Here is a 23,263-nt window from a genome sequence, read left to right as displayed (position 1 = left end):
TGTTTGAGTTAGTAAGGATCCTAATCTGACCATTGTGTGTTGCATGTGTTTATTGAGATGCCAAAATGCTGTACCCTATGAACACATACAATCATTTCTGTGCCAGTTAAATGTTTAAAGGTACTTTTAAGAAAGAAAATACAGTACTGCCCTAATCATGTATGCTGGATGCCAAGACTTTCTGATGGACTGTTACTGGTGTGTCATACACCATTTCCCATCACCATCCTGGTCCTGATCAATGATCTACTTCCTGGGGTGTTTTTTTCTTCTTCTTCTTGATTCCTGTTTATTCTTTCAACTGAAAGGGATAGGTGGAGTGGAGTTCTGGGTTCTGTGTGTTGGCATCTTTCAATATATCACCATTAGTTGTTGGGTAAGAATGTGTCAGATTGTTGTAATTTTAATGTGAAATGTCCCCCACAGGCCTACATGTGAGAACACGTAGCCCCCAGCAGGTGGTGCTGTTGGGGAAGGTTGTTCAAGGAGGCGGAGCCTTGCTGGAGGAAGTGGGGCATTGTAGGAGGGACTAGAGTGTGGTGATATATTGTGTAGCCCAACATATTGTTGGAAACAGGGGAACTTAAAAATGCTACAAACATGTAAGTCTCCCCAGCCCGTGACAGAGCCTGCCGTAACTAGCTTGGCTGTATCTTGGACACTAGTAGTCAGTGGTTTAAAAAATCTCTCCAGGCCATTCTTGTTATTATTTTTTGATTGGGGTCTTTTGACCTCCTGCCTCAGCTTCCTTGGCAGCTGCGAATTACCAGCGGCTACCAGGCGATTCTGATGGGTTGCTGGGGTGAGCTTTGCTACCTGGTTGCAGCTGCAGCCGGTTTCTATCACATGCCTCCTCCCTGTCATCGATAGCCTTCTCCTCTCATCCCAGGGTGTGTGTGTGTGTGTGTGTGTGTGTGTGTGTGTGTGTGTGCTGTGCTCCACCCACACAAGCCAAGTGTCCTGGGACCTTGTCCGTGATGATTGTGAAGGCCCATAGGTTTTGGTACCCCCGGGTTTGCGACTGAGGATGCTTCTAACTAGTGATGTTGGGAAAGCCAACAGATATCTTTTAGTCCGTGCTTCTACAGCTCTCAAACAGGGCTAATAAACTCCTGTTTTGGGGGGACGCTGCACAGCGAACATCCGTCACTACTGCTGTGCTCGCTGCTATGGCTCCTCTTGCTGTTTTTATCTATGTGAGCATCTCCTAACGGAGTGGTCTGTGGATGGTCCTCCCTTAGCTGGGAGAAAGGCATCCCGAGAGGGAAGGGGCTTTGCTCAGAACACAGACATTCTTCTGTGTGCTTGCTTTGTGTAAGGCCAGGGGCTGTAGCTGGGGGTGTAGAGCGGAGACGCTGACATGGGATAACGTGATAAATGCAGGCACATGGTACGAGGACCTGGGGAACAGATGGTACAGGAGGCGGTTGGCAGAAAGCTAGGAAGTACCAGGAGGAGGCAGGCACTGAAAACCGAGTACTGAGCTGAGCTTTGGTTGGAAGAGGATGTGGGGAGGGGTCGGGGTAGGAGAAGATTTGGAAAACATGGGGGAAGTGCATTTGCGAACAAGCGAGGTGTCTTCTGTCCCTCTTGGCATTGTCAGATAGGAGGGTGGAATGTGCAGTAGAAGATTTTCCACATAACGCCAGAGAGTGAGGATGACCAGGAAGGTTGGACAAGGCGGAGGAAAGGACTGGGGACCAGCCTAGGGAAGGGGGAGCTGCCCTGAGCGAGCCATGGCTGCCCAGCATCCCCGAGGATGCTGCCCACTTACGACATCAGGGTGCCCCTGCACTGGATATCTGAGTACTTCTTGGCCGGTTGGAATTTATTTAATTCTTCCTCCTTCAGCTTCTGGAGTTGCTGTTCCCTCTTTTTCATGGCATTTTCCTCTCGCAGTATGGTAAAATATCCACGGCCTATCTTCACACACTGGATCAGGAAGCTGGAGGCAAAAGCAGGGGCGGGAGGTGGGGGAGGGAGATAGAGGCAGACAGACACACAGATAGGTGGGTAGGGAGACGGAAATAAAGTGAGGGGGAGAGAGATGAGGGACAGTGACAGGTGGATGGATAAATATAGATGGACAGATAGTATATGCATAGATAGGGTGGGGGGGGAGAGGAGATATCAAAGACAAGCTCGTAAGTATATTAGGACAATATCCTTCAGTCTGAGGATCAACTATCTCACGCCCACAGAACAGGACCCTCATATCATAGCTTGAACATGACATGTCCCCCACAGGCTCTTTTTCTGAGTGCTTGGCTCTTCAGCTGGTGGCCCTCCTTTGGGAGTCTGTGGGGCTTTTGAGATGTGGGGGAGCAGCTGGCAGATGAGGGGAGCAGCTGGCAGATGTGGGTCATGGGGGACCTTTGAAGGTCCTGGTTCCGGTTCCTCTCACTATGCTTTTTGGTCACCTGAGATGTGAGTGGCCTCTGTCACCGGCCACCAGCGACCAAGCTGCCCTGTGTCCAGCCATCCCTGCCATGATAGACTTTCCTTCCTCAGATGGTCTGTATCAGCTGTTTGTCACGGTCACATGGATGTAAGGAAGATCCCCTCCCGTCTCTGCATTTCCATAGCCAGATAGCCCTCGGCTTGAGTGCTGCATCTGTCTTTTTACTAAGACCTGGGACAGGCTGTTTCATCCCTAGAAAGCTATGTTCTACCTCCTAACTGGTGTTTACAGAGTATGTTTCCTACAGTGAGCCTGCTAAAGGATGCTATGAGGAGACACGAAGAGCCAGAGTCCAGGCCAGGCAGATGCCTCTGTTGGTAAAGTGCCTTCCAACAAGTATGAGGACCTGAGTTCAGGTCTCCAGAACCATGTAAAAAGGGCAGAGATGGCAGTATGCTCTTGGGCATACCAGAGACAGGCACATCCCTGAAGGTTACTGGCCAGCCAATCAAGCTGGATTGATGCACTATAGCTGTGGTGAGAGACCTTGTGGTGATCTACTATGTACCCTAATCAACTTGCCTGAAGATCAGAGGACAGAGCCAGCCACTAGATGAGACACAGAGGTCAAGCATTCATGGCACAAACCTTTAATCCTAGTACTCGGGAGGCAGAGATCCATCTGAATCTCTGAGTTCAAGGCCACACTGGGCTACAAGAGACTGATCCAGTCTAGGAGAGAAATAGAGCCAGGCAGTGATGACACACACCTTTAATCCCAGCAATTGAGATCTCATGCCTTTGCTTGGGAAGCACACACGCCTTTAATCCCAGGAAGTAATATGGCAGGGCAGAGAAAGGTACATAAGGCGTGAGGAAACAGGAACTCACTCTCTTTAGACTGAGGATTTTGTAGAGGTAAGAACTAGTGGCTGGCTGTTCTGCTTCTCTGATCTTTCAGCTTTCCCCCGATATCTGGCTCTGGGTTTTTTGTTTGTTTGTTTTTATTAAAAGACCATCTAAGATTAGAACAACAGACCTTGTCTCAAAAATTGCAGATGAGGAATGATCAAAGAAGACATCCAGTGTCTCCACATGAATGGACCTCACATGTACACACACCAGCAAATTTGCACAACCCACAGTAACACACATACACACACACACACACACACACACACACACACACACACTTCACAACCAACAGGATTAGAGACATCATGCATAGGAAGAACTGGCAGGTACCAGAACTTGAGAGGGATGTGTCCATGATCACTGATGGCAGAACAGGTAGCACTGAGGGGCTGGGGTCTGACCAAGGCTTTCAACTTACATACGTACTCACATTTGTGAACTTGGCTTAGACATCTGAGTTGTTCTGTGTAGATGGCTGCTGTACCATGTGACCTGTGTTGGGATTTGACCTTTCTTTGCCAACCCAACCACGGCCCCTTGATCAGCCCTGATGCATATGGCCACGTCTCCTTCCTCTTACCATCTTTAGCAGAGGTGGGATTTGACAGCAGTGAGCTGCAGAGCCAAGGATGATGGGCGTGTGCGTTTTGTCAACTTCTCTGTACTGAGGCAACACAGTAAACTACCACTGTGTTCCCTACATAGACATTTTGGGTCTGAAATTGAATTTGCTCTTCAAATTCTTGATAAGCAGCCTGTCTGTGTGAGGTAACTTGGGGATACAGCGTGAACAAAACTCTGGGGTCTCTGGTGCTCATCACCTCTTAGAGGAGAGAGAGAGACACACACACATACAAAAGGTCAACAATAACACAGAGTGATAGGGAGAGAAGATTCTGGGCTCTGAGGGAGGAGCATCTAATTCAGGCTAGAGGGTCTTTGGAAACCTCGTTTAGGAGAAAGTGATATTTGATTTCCCTCTTTTGAAGTGGCCCCTTTCTCCTGGTTTCTCACTGTGCAGATCAAACTGGTCCTGGACTCAAAATTCTCTTGCCTCAGCCTCTGAGCTCTGGGATTACAAGAGTATACCACCATTCCCTGGCATTGCTTAATTTTGGATGGAAATCTCAAGCATTGTGTTACTTTTTTGCTGTGGCGAAGTCTGGGCAAAAGCAATTATTTCTTATTATTTGGTTCTTTGAGACAGGGTTTCTCTGTGTGGCTTTGACTACCCTGGAACTCGCTCTGTAGACAGAGTATCTCAGGTGGCAGCCAGCTGATAACTGTTATCATGTCCGTGTCTCTGGCTGGCCTTGGCTGAAAACCTATTCCAGACATCAGTGTTGGGGATGGACTGCACCAACCATCAAGGATACTGCAAGTTTGCCAAGTAAGGTTCACAGTAGGCGGGAAGAAGCGCACTCAGACAAACACCCTCTTCACAACTGCCAAAAGGCAGTGGGGGAGGGGTGTGTGAGGGGTCCGGGCTACCTAGGGAGGAGGGCCTTCCTGGAGGAGGTTACTAAGGAGGAGCTCACCGCGAGGAAGTGGGAGTCAATGCTGATGGATGAACTGGTCAGCATAAATGCAGAGCTGAGTCTGCCATGCGCCTGCTGAGGGGGAACTGAAGCCCAGATTGTGTATGGCAGAGCCCAGGAGCCTTGCATCCTGAAGTGAACCTGGATTTGGGGGCTTCAGGGACTGTGCCTTCCAAAGATGCTTTGGGGAGCTGCGAACGTTTCCCGAGTGTTTATATGGGTGGCTTTCTTAGCTAGTGAGTTCCACAGACAGGCAGGGGTTGGAAAACCTGAGGAAACTACTGAGTTTCCAGCCCTTCTCCAGCCAAGGCAACCTGAATCCCAGCTGCTGCGCCTTCTGGAAGGGCCCCAGTGACAGGTGATCAGGGTTGGTGCAGGGGAGAGTCTGACACCAGACACCCCAGTCTATTCCGGGAACTTCAGACGGCGGCTGGATCACGGAAATGAGCTCGGAGGTGTTCCCCAGACACTGCAGAGGCCCATTTAAAAATGCTTAATTTTATTTTGCAGATTCTCATTTAATTCTCTGTATGTTTCCTACATCCTCCTCATCATTATTGCTGATTGCTGATTACTAGGCTATTTGTAGGATGAGAGCTATTTGCAGGGAAGAGCCGTTTTGGGCTTTAAATCCGCTCACGGGGTAGGGGGGGTGCTTTTGCTCACTACTTCATGGGGTGTAGAGCTCCCTTAGCTGACATCAAAGAGGGATGGTGTGGAGGGAGGTAATTGCCGGCACCAGGGAGTAGAAGCAGAGGTGGGTTACACAATGTCAAGTTTCCTCTGCCAGACACAACTTCCTCGACATTGCATGGGGCAGGGTTGGCGTTTTCAAGGGACATATGTTCTCTGTAGGGGAGTCTAGGACCATTGTAAGCGGTTGGGAGGATGGCTTGCTGTGCCAATGGGCAGACTCTACATGGCTCAGTGGGTTAGGGCAGGGGAACAGAAGTGGGCCAGGAGAAGGTAGAGGAAGGGCAGGTTTAAGTGGGATTTTTGCTTTGTTACTTTTTTGGGTGGTGTGTGTGTGTGTGTGTGTGTGTGTGTGTGTGTGTGTGTGTGTGTGTAGTTGATGCACGTGTGCACGCAGGTGCCTGTGTGCAGAGGCCGAGGGAGGATGCCATGTGTCCTGCTCTCTGTCACTTCCCATCTTATTTCTTTGGTGTAGATTCTCTTACTGATCCTGGAGCTAGGCTGCTAACCAGGAAGTCCCAGTGATCTTCCTGCCTCCACCCATGACAGTACTGGTGTCACAGGCAGGAGACTACTCTGGCTTCTTACGTGGGTTCCAGGATTTTAACTTGGGCCTTTAACATGCTTGTGCAGCGAGGGAATCTAACCTGCTGAGCTATCTCCCTGTCCCTTGGTTGGGTTTCAAAATAGCGTTTGTTTTTTTATTTTTAATTGACATAATGATCACGCATGTTTTTCGGGGTGCAGTGTGGTATCTCTGTACAGGTGTGAATGGGTAATGACCGTTTGGGGTAAGTGGCATGACCATCACCCCACACACTGGTTAGTTTTTGTGCTGGGAACATGCTAAGCCTCCTCTATTAGCTGTTTGCAAACACTCAGTTAATGGTGGTCAATCAGCTACAGCCCTCAGTGCTGTGGACCACCCAAAGTCCCACTGCACCCTTAGCCTACCAGCCACCCCTTCTCCATCTCCCTTTCTCCTTCCCAGCCTCAAGTCACCACCATCCCGCTCCCTGCTTCTATGCCAGCGACATTTTTTAGCTTTTGCTTATTTTAGAGCACGCGACGTTTGCTCTTCTGCGCCTGATCCACCTCACCCAACCCAATCCCCTCCAGCTTCCCTGGATAATTATCAATATTAAGTGTCATGCTTAGCATTAATTGTCAGCTTGACATTGCAGAATCGCCTGGGAGCTGGCCCTCTGGGCATGCCTGTGGGGAATTATCTTGATTATGATAACTGAGGGGTGAAGAGCCATCTTGATGATGGGTGAGATCATGTTGTGGGCTGCACCCTGTACACTGTGAACGTGGAGAAATCTAGCTCCGTATGAGCATGCATGGTGCAAGCAGCCGAGCTGTCTTCCTGTCTTCTTCCTGGCTGAGGGTGTGGTGTGGCCAGCTGAAGTCCTGTCTGTCACTGAACTTCCCTATAGCAAGACCTGTACCCCGGAGCTGTGAGCTGGAATCAACCCCTTTTCCATTACGGTACTTTGCTCAGAGTTGTTCATCACAGAAACGGGAAGCCAGTACGAGACCCTTGTATACATATTAATTTAAAGTGTTCACAGTGTGATCCGGGATGGCCCCTCCATCTTGGGAGCCTACTGCATCCATCTCCCAAGTGGTAGGATTACAGGCTTGGCCACCACAGCGGGCTAATGAAGCAGGTGAGCTTCAAATAGGATAGGCATTCATTAGTTCATGCCCCAGAGGGCTGTTGGGAGGATTCAGTGAGCCCCTGGATGTAGTGAGTTTACTTTAACACCTATGGCGTAGAACCCAGTTATGGGGAGCGATGCTTAGTATGGTCAACCTGCTTAATGGTTCAGAGAGGCCAGTGTGATTGACAGATGAGAAAACAGAGGTGGGGTGGGGTGGGGGAGGTAAATATGTGAGGAGTGTCATGGCAGGTGCAAAGTATAAGAGAATGACTTTGGATACATAGTATCCAAGACCCACACCCCTACCCAGGGTCTCTGTGATGCCTGTTACTTAGTCTAAAGTTATGCTCGTAACTGTCATGTAGCACAGGCCACACGTGAACCAGCCTGCTTCTCGGGTGCAGGACCCCTGCTTCCTCTGGGAGCCTTGAAGAATAAACACTCCCTGTGTCTCTTGAGATCTCTTCTGTGGTCATTGCTATTAAAGACCCTGCGCCTAAAAGGATGAGTCCTCTCTCTCCTCTCCTCTCCTCCTTCTCTCCCCTTCTTCTCTCCTCTCATTTCCTCTCCTCCCCTCTCCCCTCCCTTCCCCTCCCCTCTTCTTCTCTCCTCATCCCCTCTCCAATGCTATAACCTACAAAGAAAACAATAGGGTTGCTTCCTAAATGCCACCTCCAGGCTCCAAGCTCACACATCCAGTAGGAAGCCTTGGGTTTCTGTACCTCCTGTTGCTTGGTATGTTCAGGTCACCCCTAGGTCTGCAGTATGCCCAGGTCACCCCCAGGTCTGCAGTATGCCCAGGTCACCCCCAGGTCTGCAGTATGCCCAGGTCACCCCCAGGTCTGCAGTATGCCCAGGTCACCCCTAGGTCTGCAGTATGCCCGGGTTACTTCTATGTCTGCAGTATGCCCGGGTTACTTCTATGTCTGCAGTATGCCCAGCTCACCCCCAGGTCTGCAGGAAGCCTTCCTCTCTTGGGGTCATGTTCTGCCTGTCTCAGACTCCATCTGTGGCTGGCCAGGCTCCTTCCCTTCTCCATCCGGTGTATTCAGGGGTGGGGTGTGTTTCCCAGTGGGGGCTCCTTGGTTGACTAGCCGTTAACATGATGCTGTGCAGGTGTGTGAAGTGAGTTTTCTCCCCTGGGTCCATAAGAAGAATGATGGCTACAATTAGCTCACTAGACCAGGACGAGTGAGAAGGGAGGGGGCATGCATACAGGAGCCCGGAAACACCAGCCTAGATCACCCGACCCCAGACAACCTACATCTTACAAAAACATGTATTAAAGTCACTGAATTTTGGGGAGGCAGCTTGTTACACGGCTCCAGGGCAAAAACTGCTGATTCATACATCATCCACTGTAAAAATGAAATAGTCTTATTGAGAAAAAAGAAAAAAAAAAAAAGAAAGAGAAAAAGGAAAACATTTCAATTAAATCAAATATAGTCATATTTGACTCCATATGTGTTGACTCCATGTTCAGGGTGTTAAAATGTGGGAAAGTATGCTTTGTAGACATGATAAGACATGTCAGGAAGAAAGCAGTTGACCCAGACTATAGAAAAGGGGGCCTGCAGTAAAATGTGGAACACAAAGTAATTAACCGTCTTTTTCTAAGAAGCGTGGGGCTATTCGGTGAAACATCTGCTCTTCTCTGTAGGCTAAGGTCCCCCCACCCCATGGTGTTATGTTTATAAAACAGCTGGGTTGGATATAGCAAGGCTATTAATTTCTGTTGGTTGCTTTTTTTTTTTTCTTGAGACAGAGCCTCAGGTACCCCAGGCTGGTCTTGAACTTGCTATGTAGCTGAGGATGGCCTGGAACTTCTGACTCTCCTTCTTCCACCTCTTGAATGCTGGACTAGTGCACACACTGCCATGCCTTGTTTTATGCTGTGCTGGGCATGGCCCAAGGCTTTGTCCACTTAGGGCCACACATTACCAACTACGCTGCATACTTGCTCGGGGCTGCTTGGTTTTAAGCAGCTCTACCCACCAGAAATGCTGCTGTTTGGTTTCTTGGTCCATGCAGTGTTCCGGAAGCATCCTCATCTCCCAGGAGCTAGCTAGGATTGAAGGCCTCCTCATTATGGTTTGAATCAGTATTGTTTCCCTTGGGCTGATGGTTTGAATGCTTGATCCTGAGCTAGTAGCACTATTTTGGAAGGTTCTAGAAAACTTGTGAGGTGAGGAGGCCCAGCTGGCAGGAGTAGGTCACTAGAGATGGGCCCCTGAAGGTTAGACACATCCTGCTTCCTGACCTGCTGTGGTGGGGACAGCCTCTGCCACACATGCCCGCTGCCAGGATCCAGTCAGTCCACCAAGCCCTCCTGCCACAATGGCCTGGGACCTTCTGAGACAATGGACCGAGATAACCCTTTTTGTCTTCCTGTGAGTGATCTTTGTCAGGTGCCAGGCAACACAGCAGTAACTCTTAGATTTTAGACACATCCCTGGGTGATCAGTGAACAGTTTTAGGAATCCTGGTCTAGCTGCCTTCTTTTGCTTCTTATAAAAGACCTCTCCAAAAGGTAATGGTCTGACTCATCAACACCTGCTCTCCTTGCTCAAGTTTGAAAAGTGAGATTTTGGCATGTGCTGGCCATCAGGTCATCTTGGAAGTTCTTCCCGGGTCCCTGGATTGGCCAGTCCCACCCTGTGAGGGTACTCTGCCTGTAATAAGCCTCCTGTGACCTGAATCCGCCCCCAGCCCTGGGAACACTGACTTTTTTCCAGTTCCTGCTGTGGGAAGCTCTTCCTCCTGCGAATTAACTACAGTCCTCATCCTGCACATTACCTCTCTAGACTCACCCGCCCATCTGTTTGCAGATGCGTGCCCTCTTATGTGCTTCTCTGTATTTCCTCTCTCTACTCACCCCTCACAACCCATTGTGGTGGTATTGTGTTCCCCAAAATATTGTGTACCCTAGTAAACTTATTTGGGGTCAGAGAACAGAACAGCCACTAGATATAGAGGTCAGAAAATGGTGGCGCATACGCCTTTAATCCTATCACTTGGGAGGCAGAGATCCACCTGCATCTCTGTGAGTTTAAAGCCACACTAAAAACAGCCAGACATGGTGACTCACGCCTTTAATCCCAGAAAGCAGAAAGGTATTTAAGGCATGAGGACGAGGAACTAGAGCTAGTTAAGCTTTTAGGCTTTTGAGCAGCACAGTTCAGCTGAGACCCATTCTGGATGAGGACACAGAGGCTTCCAGTCTGAGGAAACAGGATCAGCTGAGGAACTGGCAAGGTGAGGTTGGCTGTGGCTTGTTCTGCTTCTCTGATCTTCCAGCATTCACCCTAATACCTGGCCCAGGGTTTGATTTTATTAATAAGAATTTTTAAGATTCGTGCTACAACCCCCCATTCTGCCCCTGCACCCCCCCCCCACCCGTTTCCCTTTAGAGTCTGCAGAGAGACGGTGTGATGCAAGATTGTTTTCTTTTTTTTGTGTCTGACTTAGTCACTTCACACAAGTGCCCTCTGGGACCGAAAGAAACCAGGGCTGGGCTGCACCCAACATGCATGTGGTTCTCGAAAGCAGCTGCAGAGTGCTGGAGGGCTGAGAGTGGCGTGTGATGGGGATGCACATGTGCTCAGCCTTTCTGTTCAGGAGGGAGGTCGACTAACTGTGTCGCTTTGTTGAGGACTAACAGCCTAAATGTACCTCAAAAGAAAAAAAAAACGAACACCCAACTTTTAATGGTGTTATGGTTCCACATCCAGCTGGTTTTCACTTATATTTTCTGTCTCTGCCTACGAGAAATATGAGGCTATAAAGCCAAGCATGCTTCACTGGGGAAGGCTGAGTGACATTAAGATGGACAAACACTCCTGGCAATCGGATTTCAGGGGTGTCCTGCTCTGACAGCGGGTTATTGCCTACATGGGAAATTTTCACTTAACAAATTTTACTGTTTTCAAATAATAGCAGATAAATCAGTGTATTCCCAGCGTGTGGAGGCTGGAAGCTTCGAGAGCCCACTTCATCGGGCGGCTTACGCCTGACTCTGTCAGCCCACCCAGACATATTGATTTTCTGAGGAGGGTAGAGCAAGTGTGATGGAGAATGGGAAGGATCTAAAATACCATCCTCCGGTCCTAGACTATGCAGGCCAGCTGGATGGGGCAAATTAATAAAAACAGCCCTGGTCTGGATGCATCAGAACATATATTTTGCATTGAAATTCCTTGCATTAGAATGCCCTGTTTATACAATAACTTAATATATCTAGTCTGGCTGCCAAATTGACAAGAAGGTGAGAATCATTCATTAAAATGCAAATGCAATTGAGATGAAATTTGGGATATATTTATTACAGTAATTGAACCTCACTCAACTGTAATCACAACAGAGTTTGAACTGCCTTCCAGACAAAAGGACCATGTGTATTAAGCCCCTCCCAAGTTAATATCTTTGTCAGCATGCAGATTAAAGCCTTCTCCTGAGTGCTAATGATTTGCAAGGGAGGATTTTCCTCTTCTTGTTAGGACAAGATTACCGAGACAAAGGTCAACTACATATACAAAGGGTCACTCTGGTAGCGTATTGTGTGAACAGCAAATTGACTAAAAGCAGATCTGAGTGCTTATTGCAACCCCTTCTTGCTTAGTCAGAGCAGAACTGTCCCTGGGTCATTTGCTGATTGTCAAATCCAACCATGGGGTGGGGGTGGGGTTCCTGGAGTCAGGACTTCACCTCTCATATCCCCATTCAAGGTGGATCTCCTTCCCGAAGGACTCCGAATGATGGGCAGGGACCCTGTGAATGGGTTGGTCACATCATGGCTTCAGGGTTGTTCTCTTCAGCTCCTCTGTGAAGTTCTTAGGTCTGGGCTGACCCTGGGTACTGCCTCACTGGCTTCATTGGTTCTGTCAGTGGTTGGGATGGTGGGGGGAGGGGCTGTGGTGACCCCATGCTGCTGCCTGTGGCACCCTGTGGTGTTTTCAGTGGTATCCTGAGCAGCGAGTCTTGACTTGGCCATAGAAAAGGATTTCAGGATAGTCAGTGTGAAGGGAAAGCTAGAATTTATTTATTTATTTTTTAAAAAAAGGTTTTGATGTAGAGTTAACAGAGGTAGAGAGTGAAGAAGGGAGGGGGAGGGAAGGAGGGGTGGAGGGGAGGGAGCAAGGCAGGCATGGGTATGGGGGGGTGGTTAGAGAGAGACAGAGACAGAGAAGCGGGAACAGTACACACCCAAGTGCAGATCTGAGCTTCTCGAGACAGTCACCGTAACAACATTGGCCACATAGAGGGTTCTGATGGCGTCTGAGGTTACATTGTCCAAGGGGATGGTCTCTAAGGAACTGTCCCTTCCCTATATGTGAGATCACAGGGTAGAACTGCAGGCTGATCCGATAGAAACAGTCAGGCGGTCAAAGGGATCTTTACTACACCCAGTTCCAAGGGTGCAGACATCTGAGTGCGTCAGAGAAGCTTTTCATAGGCCCAAGATGCTGTTTGATGGAAGTCTTAGCGTTTGGGTTGGTGGAAGCTAGTGGTCTGCCAAGTTAATGCATATTCTCAAAGGCTTTTATGTTTTCGCCAACAAACATTAGTTCCGACACAGAGGTGGGCAAGGAATGGCTCGGCTAGGATTAGCCTGATAACTCTCTTTGCCTCTGGACTTGCAACATCCCAACCTCCTCACCGTACTGAACATCTGACCAGCCCCTTCAGGCTCTGTAGACACAGCCTTGTAGGGAGTTTCCGTTCACCTCTGACTATAAGGAGGGTTCTCCGTCTTGTTTGTGAGATCCTCGGGAAAGTTTCAGGTTTACAGCTTGGCAAGAAGGAAGGTTAAAGTTTTCAAAACCACATAGGCCTTAAGCGTAGCTCTTTTGAGGTTCTTGTTGGGAACACCTCTGTTTTGAAGAGGAACTTGGCCTTTCTTCAGGCAATTTTCCCAGCAGATTTTGTCAGTCCTGTCAAAATCCCTCACTGTCAGCTGTAGGGTGACTTCTGCCAGGGGGCAGAGAGAGCGAGTCCTCTCCCTCCCCATGCACTTCCCCCTGAGCTTCCAGAGGAAGGCGTGGCCCAGAGAATTCCTCTGGCCCAGGGATGTGTCCTGTTCAGTCCTGCCAGACCCAGGGTATAGATGAGGTGCTTTCGAGTCTCCATGACTTCGTATCTGAGCACCAGCCACAAGTGACACCAACTGATGTCACTGCACTGGCTACCTGCTGATGCCACCCCATCCAGGAACCTTCAGAGGAAGCCTCATTTGCTCAAGTGCTCTTTATCTTCCCGGCCTGCTCTCCCTGGGGCTGCAGGGCTCTTTTATCTGTTCTTTGCTCTTTTTCCTTTGAGACGGGGTCTCACGATGTATCCCAGGTTGACCTCAAAGTCACAGTTCTTCTGCCTCAGCCTCCAAAAGCGCTGGGGTTCCAAGTGTGTGCCGCATGCCTGGCACAGCTCTTTCCAAGGCACAGGTTTAGCCACTGTGACCGAAGAGCTCCAGTTCACCCCGGGGCTGCCCGGTGTTCTCAGGATGATTCGACCTTTCCTCCTCCTAGGCATGTCCTCTGGGACTTGGCCTCCAGCCACACACTCAGGCTCTCCAGGACATCTTTCCCTCCTCTGGAAGCAGATGTGTTCTCCTCCTCTCTGTCTCCATCTCCATCTTCACTTGGCTGATTTTTATGGGTCTTTCCTGGCTTAGCTGCTCAACATTCTCCTTCCTTCTCTGCTCATCACAACCATGCTGAGTAAAGAGCACCCCCAGTTCCTCATTCTCCTACCTCTGCAGTCCTGCACCCATCACACTGGATGACCATGGCCTGTTTACTTCAGGATGTGGGGCTATTTGATTTTATTTTCACTTAAAAACATTTTATATATACATATATACATACATATATGTGTGTGTGTGTGTGTGTGTGTGTGTTTTCTAAATGTATATGTGTGTCAGTGTACTGCATGAGTACCTGGCGTTTGAGAGAACCAGAGTGTCAGACAGTCCCCCACCTTGGAACTGGAGTTACAGACTCTGGCGAGCCACCACTTGGGAGCTAGAAGTCAAGCCCAGGACCTCTGGAAGACCAGCTGGTGCGCTTAACCACGGAGCCATCGCTGCAGCCCCAGCTGCGGGCTTCAGAAAGGACAGCTTGTCTGCCTCACCTTTCTCCTTGGTTTCCAAATACCCACTCCCCATCTTTCTTAGTGGGACACACCATGATCTTGAGCATTAATGTGCCAGACAGACAGACAGACAAAAAAAAAAAGTGGGGAAAAAGGCAAGAAAAAATGAAAAAGAGAAAAGAAATCAACATACTCTTCCATGCCTTTTAGATTGGACATACTAGTGAAGTACAAATCGTGTTTTGGAGGCTTCTGGGAAAATCTTTGATGAGTTTTGTTGTGCCTGCTTGGTAGACATTCTATCTCCTTCTTTTCTATCGCTTGAAGGCTGGCTGTGATACTGTAGCCCCACCATCCACTTTGTCCTTTGGAGAATCCTTGCAGCTGGACACATATGGACAGTGTGTGAGCACAGAGCTGGAAACCGGATACTGGTGACCATTGGGACACCCTGTCGGTAACGGATTGTCTTCCTCTGGGAGGTAAGCTTTTCTCTGAAGGAGGTTGTCGCCATTACTTTATTACTGATGTCATTATTTGAGACAGGAGTTTTTCTTGTAGCCCACACTGAATCTAGACTCATCATCCTCCCACCCAGTCTTCCAAAAGCTCAGGTTATAGGCATGTGCCTCACACCTGGGAAGGCACGTGATTCCCAGAGTCTCAGGCTGGCTTCACACTCATGATGATCCTGCCTCGGCTTCCCCAAGTGCTGGAACTACAGACCTGAGCGACCACATCTGGCTTGAGGGGTGTGGTGCTCTTCTTTGCTGCAGCCAGGTGACTTCGGGGCTCTGTCATCATGCCGGAGAACACAGTCCCAAGCAACCGTGTTTCCCTCAGCCTGACCGTCGCGACGCTGATGTTGAACCCCGGTGTCTTCAGCTCACTAAAGAGGCATAGAATCTTAGAAGCGTAGGACCTCCGCAGTCAGGGTCGGGTCTGGGAGGGTTGTAACCAAGGCGTTGGCACACGAGACCTGGAGGGCCTGAGCTGGAGGAAGGCGGTTGCTGTTGGATACAATCAGGCACCTTCTGCAGCAGCGGTAGGCGGTGTCTCACGATGGATGTGAGAGCCTGAACCAGGCAGGCACTGTAGCTACCTCAGTGAACCCCGACCCCGCCTGCCCCAGCACCCTGTGACATGACAGTTATCGCTGCTCATGAGGAGACAAAAACTCAGAGAGGTCGAGTAGAGGAAGCATGGAGGTAGAAACCAGTGGAGATTGAATTCGAAGCCCGCGGCCTGACTCCGCAGAACGGCACAAGGAATCGGTGTTGGCTTTGGACATGTTTGCCGGTCACCTGCTGTCTGAGTCATTTCACCCCCTTGAGGGGCGTCTTCCCCACTCTGAAACTGAGACTCATGGATAACAATTTGTTATGGGCTGAGTGTGAATTGCCCCCCCCCCCGCCCCCCTAGGCTTAGTGAAGGCTTAGTCCCCAACTACTGTGCTCTGTGCTGTTTGTGGGAGGTTTTGGAGACCTTGGGAGGCGGGACCTAGCTGGAGGAAGTATGTCATTGGAGGAGTCTTTGGTGGTTATATCAGAACCCCCATCTCTCCGCTTCCTGTCAGCCAAGAGGTGAAGGATGGGCTCTGGCTCACACTCCTGCCTCCAGTATATTCTGCCAAACTACATGAAGCCAAGAAACCATGGACATAACCCTCGGAGAACGTGGGGCAAAATTCATTTCCCCAGCGTGGGCGATGACTCAACCAGCCACATGTTTGCCAGGCAAGCCTGAGGATCTGAGTTCAGGTCCCTGGCAACTAACTGTGTGAAAAGCCAGGTGTTAGCATCAGTCACCTTTAACCCCAGCTCTGGGGAAGCAAAGACAGGTGGGATCCCTGTGGGGCTTCCTGGGTCAGCTAATTCTGTCCAAATTGGTGGGCTACAGTTCAGTGAGAGAGAGAGAAAGACCCTGTATCAACAAACAGGGTGGAGAGAGACCAAGGAAGACACCTAGCATTGACCTCTGGCTTCCTCATGCATGTGTGTATATATATATGGGACACCCCACAAATGCACACACATACACACACACACACACACACACACACACACACACACACACATCTTCTCTCCTCTAAGCTATTTTGGTCAAATATTGTCAACACACCATCCTAGGGTGTTGCTGAAAATTCTGTATGAGAGGCAATCACCAACACGCTGGCGTAGACTGATTTTCAGCACCAGCTACTGCCTTTTTCTTCACTGCCATCATTCATCACCTACCGACAAAGCCCTTGATGCCTTGGGCGCGGCTGTGACTCTTGACTTGTTCGTAGCCAGGGTGGTGGTTTGGCTGCAAGCCCCACGAGGCTTCTGGGAAGAGGCACTTGTTCTGAGTGGCAAGCTCCGGTGGTCGTCTTCCAGGAGTGATGGCAAAGAACAGTCTAATTAGACCGTAATTATTTGGGGATTTGGTGAATTGCTTTATGAAGCAATCCACAAAGGTCTGTGAATCTGCCGTGCAGCGTGGTGGTGGGGATGAATGCTTGGTTCTCATGTAGTAATGAAATTTATTAAACTAGAGAGTCAGGGAATTAACCTCCGCTCTGCTGAAGAAGAAGCTGCCTGCAGACGCCGTCTAATTATTTTAAGTGGTTTTCTTTTCTGGGTTTTAATTTAATCTCTGTCCCTGATTGTCACGAAAGAAAATAAAGAAAGAGAGGGATGAGGAGTAAAAATAAAGGGCGACGGTGTGGAGAGAAAGCCTGAAAGGCCCACGCCAGTGCCCGGTAGTTGTTCCCCAAGGGGCCCTGCTGAGGAGTGACTATCCGTCAAACCTATTGGTGTAGCCTGAGCAGGCAGAGTTCACAGGTCAGGGACTCCGTTAGACCTGGGGGTCCCATTTAAGGGAGTTCATGGCCAGCCATGCGCCATATCTGACTGTGCGTTTAGCCCCCTACAAGTGTTTCCTGGGCTTTCGCTGGGGTGGCATGGACGCCCAAGGCCCAGGGTCCACTGCAGAAGAGGGGGCGGAGAGACGGTCATAGCTAGGGGTGGGGAAGAGTCCTGTGAATTACTGCCTTACGGATATGACATGGCCATTGCAGTTGTGAACACATAAACAGCAGTTGCGGCTCTCTGCACACATTTGTGAACAGACACACGTACACACACATACACACACACATATATACACATACACATACAGATATACACACACATATATACATATATACACATACACATATACACATCACACACTTACAAAGACAGACACTAGACACGCACACACAGACACACACACACACACACACACACACACACACACACACACACACCAAGAAACAGGGAAGGAGAGACGGAGAGATGAATAGGAGTCAGGGATAAGAAAGACTAACGGGTGCCTGTGATCCCAACACACACATAGAACTGTCAACATAATGAAGACAAAACAAATGTGGGTGCCAAGTTAAGGAGGTTAACGATTATGTTTTGTAAGTAGTTTGCAGTCTTTAGCCCAGACCAGACTCTGTGGGAGTCCTCTAAACGAAGCCAGACCAAAACTGCAAGTTAGAGTCTGGGAGATGGCTCAGAGGTTAAGAGTGCCTGCTGCTCTTGCACTGGACCCGGGTTCAATTCCCAGCACCCATGTCTGGCATCCAATTTCAGGAGATCTGACACCCTCTTCTAGCCTCCACAGGCATGCATACACTTGTAGCATACATTCATACATACACACACACACACACACACACACACACACACACACACACAAGCAAACAAATCTTTACAAAGTAAAACCCCTAAAAATGAACGGGGATTTGAGTCTTCATTGCTGCTCTGTGCCAGCACAAAATGCATATTCACTGCACAGCACACCCGGAGCCTGTGAACTTTACCTGAAGGTCAGCCACCACCCAAAACCAGGGGAGGCAAAACTGGGTGTCCAGGCTCTAGTTATAATTATTAACAACTGTGTGATAAAAACAGAACTGATCACTCTGCTCTGTCAACTGGGCATACATCACCACAACCACCAGCATCTCTGCACCACCACTGTCAACAGCACTACTTGTACCATTGCATACATCATCACCACCACCAGCATCATTGCACACATCACCACCTCCATCATCCATCCTCATCTCTCTCTCTCTCTCTCTCTCTCTCTCTCTCTCTCTCTCTCTCTCTCTCTCTCTCTCTGTCTCTGTCTCTCTCTCTCTCTCTCTCTCTCTCTCACACACACACACATCACTACCTGTATCATCACCACCAGCATCATCATCACATACATCAGCACTTCCACCATCAGCAGCACCACCACCACCACCATCATCACACACATCACCATTTCTGCCATCAACATAGCCAGCATCACACACACACACACACACACACACACACACCATCATCATCATCATCATCATCATCATCATCATCATGAGGCTGTGAATAATTGTGACACATCAGTAGCTGTGAAGAAAAGGCTACCAGCTCTTCCAATTCTTAGAACAGCCTCCAAGGCAGCTGATAGTAGTGGTGGCGTTCTCACCTCACAGCGAGGACACACTTGGGGACACTGAAGCACAAGGAGGTTCAGTGACATGTGGCAGGGTCACCAGCCGGGGTGGAGTAGTATTGGCTCCGAGCCTGGTTTCTCTGAGGGACTCTGCAAGACCAGATTATCTTATCTGACTCATAAAAGATTGAAAAGTGATGATAGAACACACATGGGGAGGATTTCTTAAAACTTCCAAATGAACCCAATGCAGAATCCTCAGTTGAACATTCAAACAGCTTTAGAAAGAGGTGGTCCTTGCCACCCAAACACATGACGGCTAGTCACCATGTCCACAGCAAGCCACTCATCATTCAGGAGGCAAACACTGACGAGGAGGGGATGGGTGAAATCAGGCGCAAAAATGTGAATGTCTATGAAAGACAGCACCCCAGTCTCTGGAAACTCCTTGGAGACGGACACATGCTAGACTCCTACACCCCCTTTCCCCTCATTGTTTGGTGCATAGTAGGGACCTCAGAGGCAGGCAGACACTAAACTTCTCACACCCCCTCTCCCTCATTGTTTGGCACGCAGTGGGAACCTCAAACGATTTCCATCACCAATGAATAAAACAACCAATTTACTAAGTGAAGAAAAGAAAGATTAGGTCGGCAATTTCATCTCCTGTTTATGGTCTGTTTTATATTTCATTCGATTGTAGCCCCAAGGCTGAGTATCGACAGTTCTGTTATTATCTATTGCCGTAATTAGAGGCCAGCACCTCTGGCCTCACGTCTCATGATTCACTGGTTTACTTGAGATACCCGGCTTTCTCTGCAGATCACATACATCTTTCCCCTTTTACAAATTTGCTGTCACTGAGTAAACATGACCTAACTGCTTGCCATGTGCATGCATCCTGCCTGGCCTGCCTGGTGCTGAGTGCAATTCATTCCCTCCCCCTCTCCCTCCCTCCCTCCCCTCACCTCCCTCCCTCCCTCCATCCCTTCCAGATAACTTTAGTAGACACAAGGTACTTTGCACAACTCGGGAAAGATGCAAACACTAACACTGGTCCTTCCCTTCAAAAACTGTCCACTGTAGATGGATGATGTCTGGGCCGGGAGCCTCCCTTCCCTCCACCTCTCCTCCCTTCCTGTGCTCCTGGTTTGACGTCAGGAATTGCTGTTTCCATCCGACCCAAATCAGAAGCCAAACTGAGTGTTTCCAAGGTGCAGAGAGGAGAGGCATCCTGTGGCAAATGAGAGACAGAACCTGGACTGTTGTGAGGGGAGTGGGGTGCCCCTGGGTTCCCAGCATCACATGCCAGCTTAGGCGCTGCTCACGGAACTGTACAGAATGGCACACCTGCCTAGTGGTCCTCCTAGAGTTTTAAAATGGCAAGAGAGTAACCGGAATGGTCTTGGGTCTTTATTCTGTTTCTCTGGTATTTTGTCTTTCTACCTTACACCAATGATACCTCCTAAACACAAGGATGGGTGCGCTGTGAAAAATGCATCATGTGGCTTTCCCGGTGTTTCCTTCCATGCTGGCTGGATCCCTCTGGGTCAGTTTCTAAAGCATCTCACCCAGGCTTCTGTGCCACAACCTCAGCTTTTATCTCTTGGACAGCCGCTCCCTCCTATTGGACCTTCTCACCCCCTTCCTCTGTCCTCTCTCCTGTCTTTCTGTGACCTGGTTTGAGCACCAGCATTCATGTGTCTCTCCTCCTGACTGAGGACATAAAGGGACCATCCTGATGTGACTATGTCCCGCATGCTCTTGCTGTGTGCCTGCTAGCAATGATGGGCAGCATTGCCTCTTACACTGTGAGCCACCACGAAGCTTTGTTCCCTGAAGCTGCTCCTGTCTCCACACTCCCTGTCTTCCAGAGTCTGCAGTTCAGCCCACCTGGCTTGTCTCATCTTCTGGAGCTCTTCATGGCCACTGGCTATCCCAGCAGCTTTCTAGACTCTCCTCCATGTGCTGGTGTGGTGATTTCCACATGGAGAGTGCTCCACAGAATGCTGCTGCATGGCTAATGAGGCTGCTTGGGATTCTTGAATTTGTAATAACAATTAAGCACAAGGCCCCCCGAATGACTTTGCCTGGCATATAATGAGGGCATTTCTGGGCAGATTCCCTTTCTCTTTGGGTGGAGCAGGCTGTAGAGCTGTTTGTACGGGAACAGAATGTTGGAAACAGTAGAGAGACGAATGGCTGCCTACATATGCATATGTACATATATACACATATGATACAAAAACAAATACACAAATATATATGTATATATATATATAAGCATACACACACATATATATATATGTAATTTTTATATATATAATTTTTTTTCATTTGCTGGGAGAAATGATTTACATGCCACCGAGGAAAGTTATTTCTTTATACCATGACCCAGTCTCTGATCTACTAGCCCATGCTAGATGACTATGCATGGTGCCTAAGGCTCCAAAGGAACTGCAGATCCAGTATTTAATATCAGGTCACACAGTGTGCATTTCGCTTATTATAGCATCGCATGGGTGTTCAAGCTTTGCGACCTTACTGAGCTCTCTCGCTCTCTCGCTCTCTCTCTCTCTCTCTCTCTCTGTCCACAAGAATACCATAGTCCCTGGAAACATTCCATAATGATTGTAGTGGCAGAAACTTATGGTTATCTTGTTTCACCATAAGGAGGAGGATGCTGGCTATGGCTGTAACCTGCTCTCCCCTCCCTTCCCTCCCCTCTCCTCTCCTCTCCTCTACTTCTTCCCTCCCCTCTCTTCTCCTCTCCTCTACTTCTTCCCTCCCCTCCCCTCTCTTCTCCTCTCCTCTCCTCTACTTCTTCCCTCCCCTCCCTTCCCTCCCCTCTCTTCTCTTCTCCTCTCCTCTACTTCTTCCCTCCCCTCCCTTCCCTCCCCTCTCCTCTCCTCTCCTCTACTTCTTCCCTCCCCTCTCTTCTCCTCTCCTCTACTTCTTCCCTTCCCCTCCCTTCCCTCCCCTCTCTTCTCCTCTCCTCTCCTCTACTTCTTCCCTCCCCTCCTTCCCTCCCCTCTCTTCTCCTCTCCTCTACTTCTTCCCTCCCCTCCCTTCCCTCCCCTCTCTTCTCCTCTCCTCTACTTCTTCCCTCCCCTCCCCTCCCCTCTCCTCTCCTCTCCTCTCCTCTCCTCTACTTCTTCCCTCCCCTCTCCTCCCTCCCCTCCCCTCTCCTCTCCTCTCCTCTCCTCTCCTCTCCTCTACTTCTTCCCTCCCCTCTCTTCTCCTCTCCTCTACTTCTTCCCTTCCCCTCCCTTCCCTCCCCTCTCTTCTCCTCTCCTCTCCTCTACTTCTTCCCTCCCCTCCCTTCCCTCCCCTCTCTTCTCCTCTCCTCTACTTCTTCCCTCCCCTCCCTTCCCTCCCCTCTCTTCTCCTCTCCTCTACTTCTTCCCTCCCCTCTCCTCCCTCCCCTCCCCTCTCCTCTCCTCTCCTCTCTACTTCTTCCCTCCCCTCCTTCCACCCAGCTACTTCTCTGCCAGGTTAACAGGTTCAGGGCTACTCTTTAATTAATGTGAGTCAGCATTTATACGAGAAGACTTGGATCTCTTCTGGAAGAAGAAGGGGAAACCGGCTGAGCGTCAACAGACAGTTCTATACGCATCCCAATTATGGTGATTGCTAGAAGGCAGCTGAAACCCAGCGTGGCTCTGGTTTCTAAGCAACTGCCATTAGAAGTTCTGAACCTTATCGGAGAGGGAATGAGCATAACAGCATAACATGCCCCTTCCTGGCTCCCCTCCCTCCCCACCTCTGGTCTTATCTGTGGTACCCCATCACATTCAGAAGCAGAGTATGGCTTTGGGAGGTGGGTGTTGATGAAGCTGAGGACCCTTGAGGGCAGAGGCCCTGGCGGAGAGAGAGCTCAGGCTTGCAAGGTCCTCCTGATGACAGCCATCAGTTATGGAGCATGCTCTGCGTGTCTCCGTGGGACTCACATCTTTTGTGTTCATCCATTTGGTTCCCACAGTGACCTCATGATGCAGGTGCTATCATTTCAGGGATGGGAGAAGTGAAGCCATCGCCTAACCTCACGCAGCGGGAAGATGGTAATGCCAAGACTTTGACTTTGGCTTGTCTGAATCCCAGAGTGACTCCCTCTTCCTCCCCCCCCCCCCCCCAGGCTCCCCACACACTCCCCTTTCTCTTCCTCCCAATGTATATATTTAAGATGAGCAACTTCATGGCCCAGTATTTGCACACATGAAATCATCACCATTGTCAAGGTAATTAGCACATCCCACATCTCACACCCCACCCTCCCCGTGGTGGTGAGAACAGTTGGGAGCTAACTGGTTAATGCATTTCAAGTGTTCAGTACAGCATAGGATCTGGACCCCTGCACATCCTGCTACCTGTCAGCATCCGGTCAGATCCCTGCCACTGGCAAGCAGAGATGCTGTGTTGTGGGTGAGGGCAGACTAGACCAGACATCAGCTTTCAGTTCTGAGATGAACTAGTGCTGCATATGAGCCATA

At 49.5% G+C, this 23,263-nt stretch overlaps 1 protein-coding gene across 1 annotated transcript in view; it reads right to left on the bottom strand.

The window, feature by feature from the left end:
• The window catches only part of Ccdc60 (coiled-coil domain containing 60), a 60,132-nt gene extending 43,321 nt beyond the window's left edge, over positions 1 to 16,811 (bottom strand). Inside the window, exons 1-5 of the mRNA XM_036171662.1 lie at positions 16,538 to 16,811; positions 15,275 to 15,356; positions 15,027 to 15,189; positions 5,169 to 5,284; positions 1,775 to 1,945 (exon numbers count right to left, since the gene is read on the bottom strand). Coding sequence (XP_036027555.1) covers positions 1,775 to 1,945; positions 5,169 to 5,284; positions 15,027 to 15,189; positions 15,275 to 15,356; positions 16,538 to 16,811 — 806 coding nt within the window. The remainder of the gene's footprint in view (positions 1 to 1,774; positions 1,946 to 5,168; positions 5,285 to 15,026; positions 15,190 to 15,274; positions 15,357 to 16,537) is intronic.
• Positions 16,812 to 23,263: the final 6,452 nt, after the last annotated feature.

Source organism: Onychomys torridus, chromosome 22, assembly GCF_903995425.1.
Source record: "Onychomys torridus chromosome 22, mOncTor1.1, whole genome shotgun sequence".
Taxonomy (NCBI): Eukaryota; Metazoa; Chordata; class Mammalia; order Rodentia; family Cricetidae; genus Onychomys; species Onychomys torridus.
This window is presented reverse-complemented; position numbering and strand designations above follow the sequence as displayed.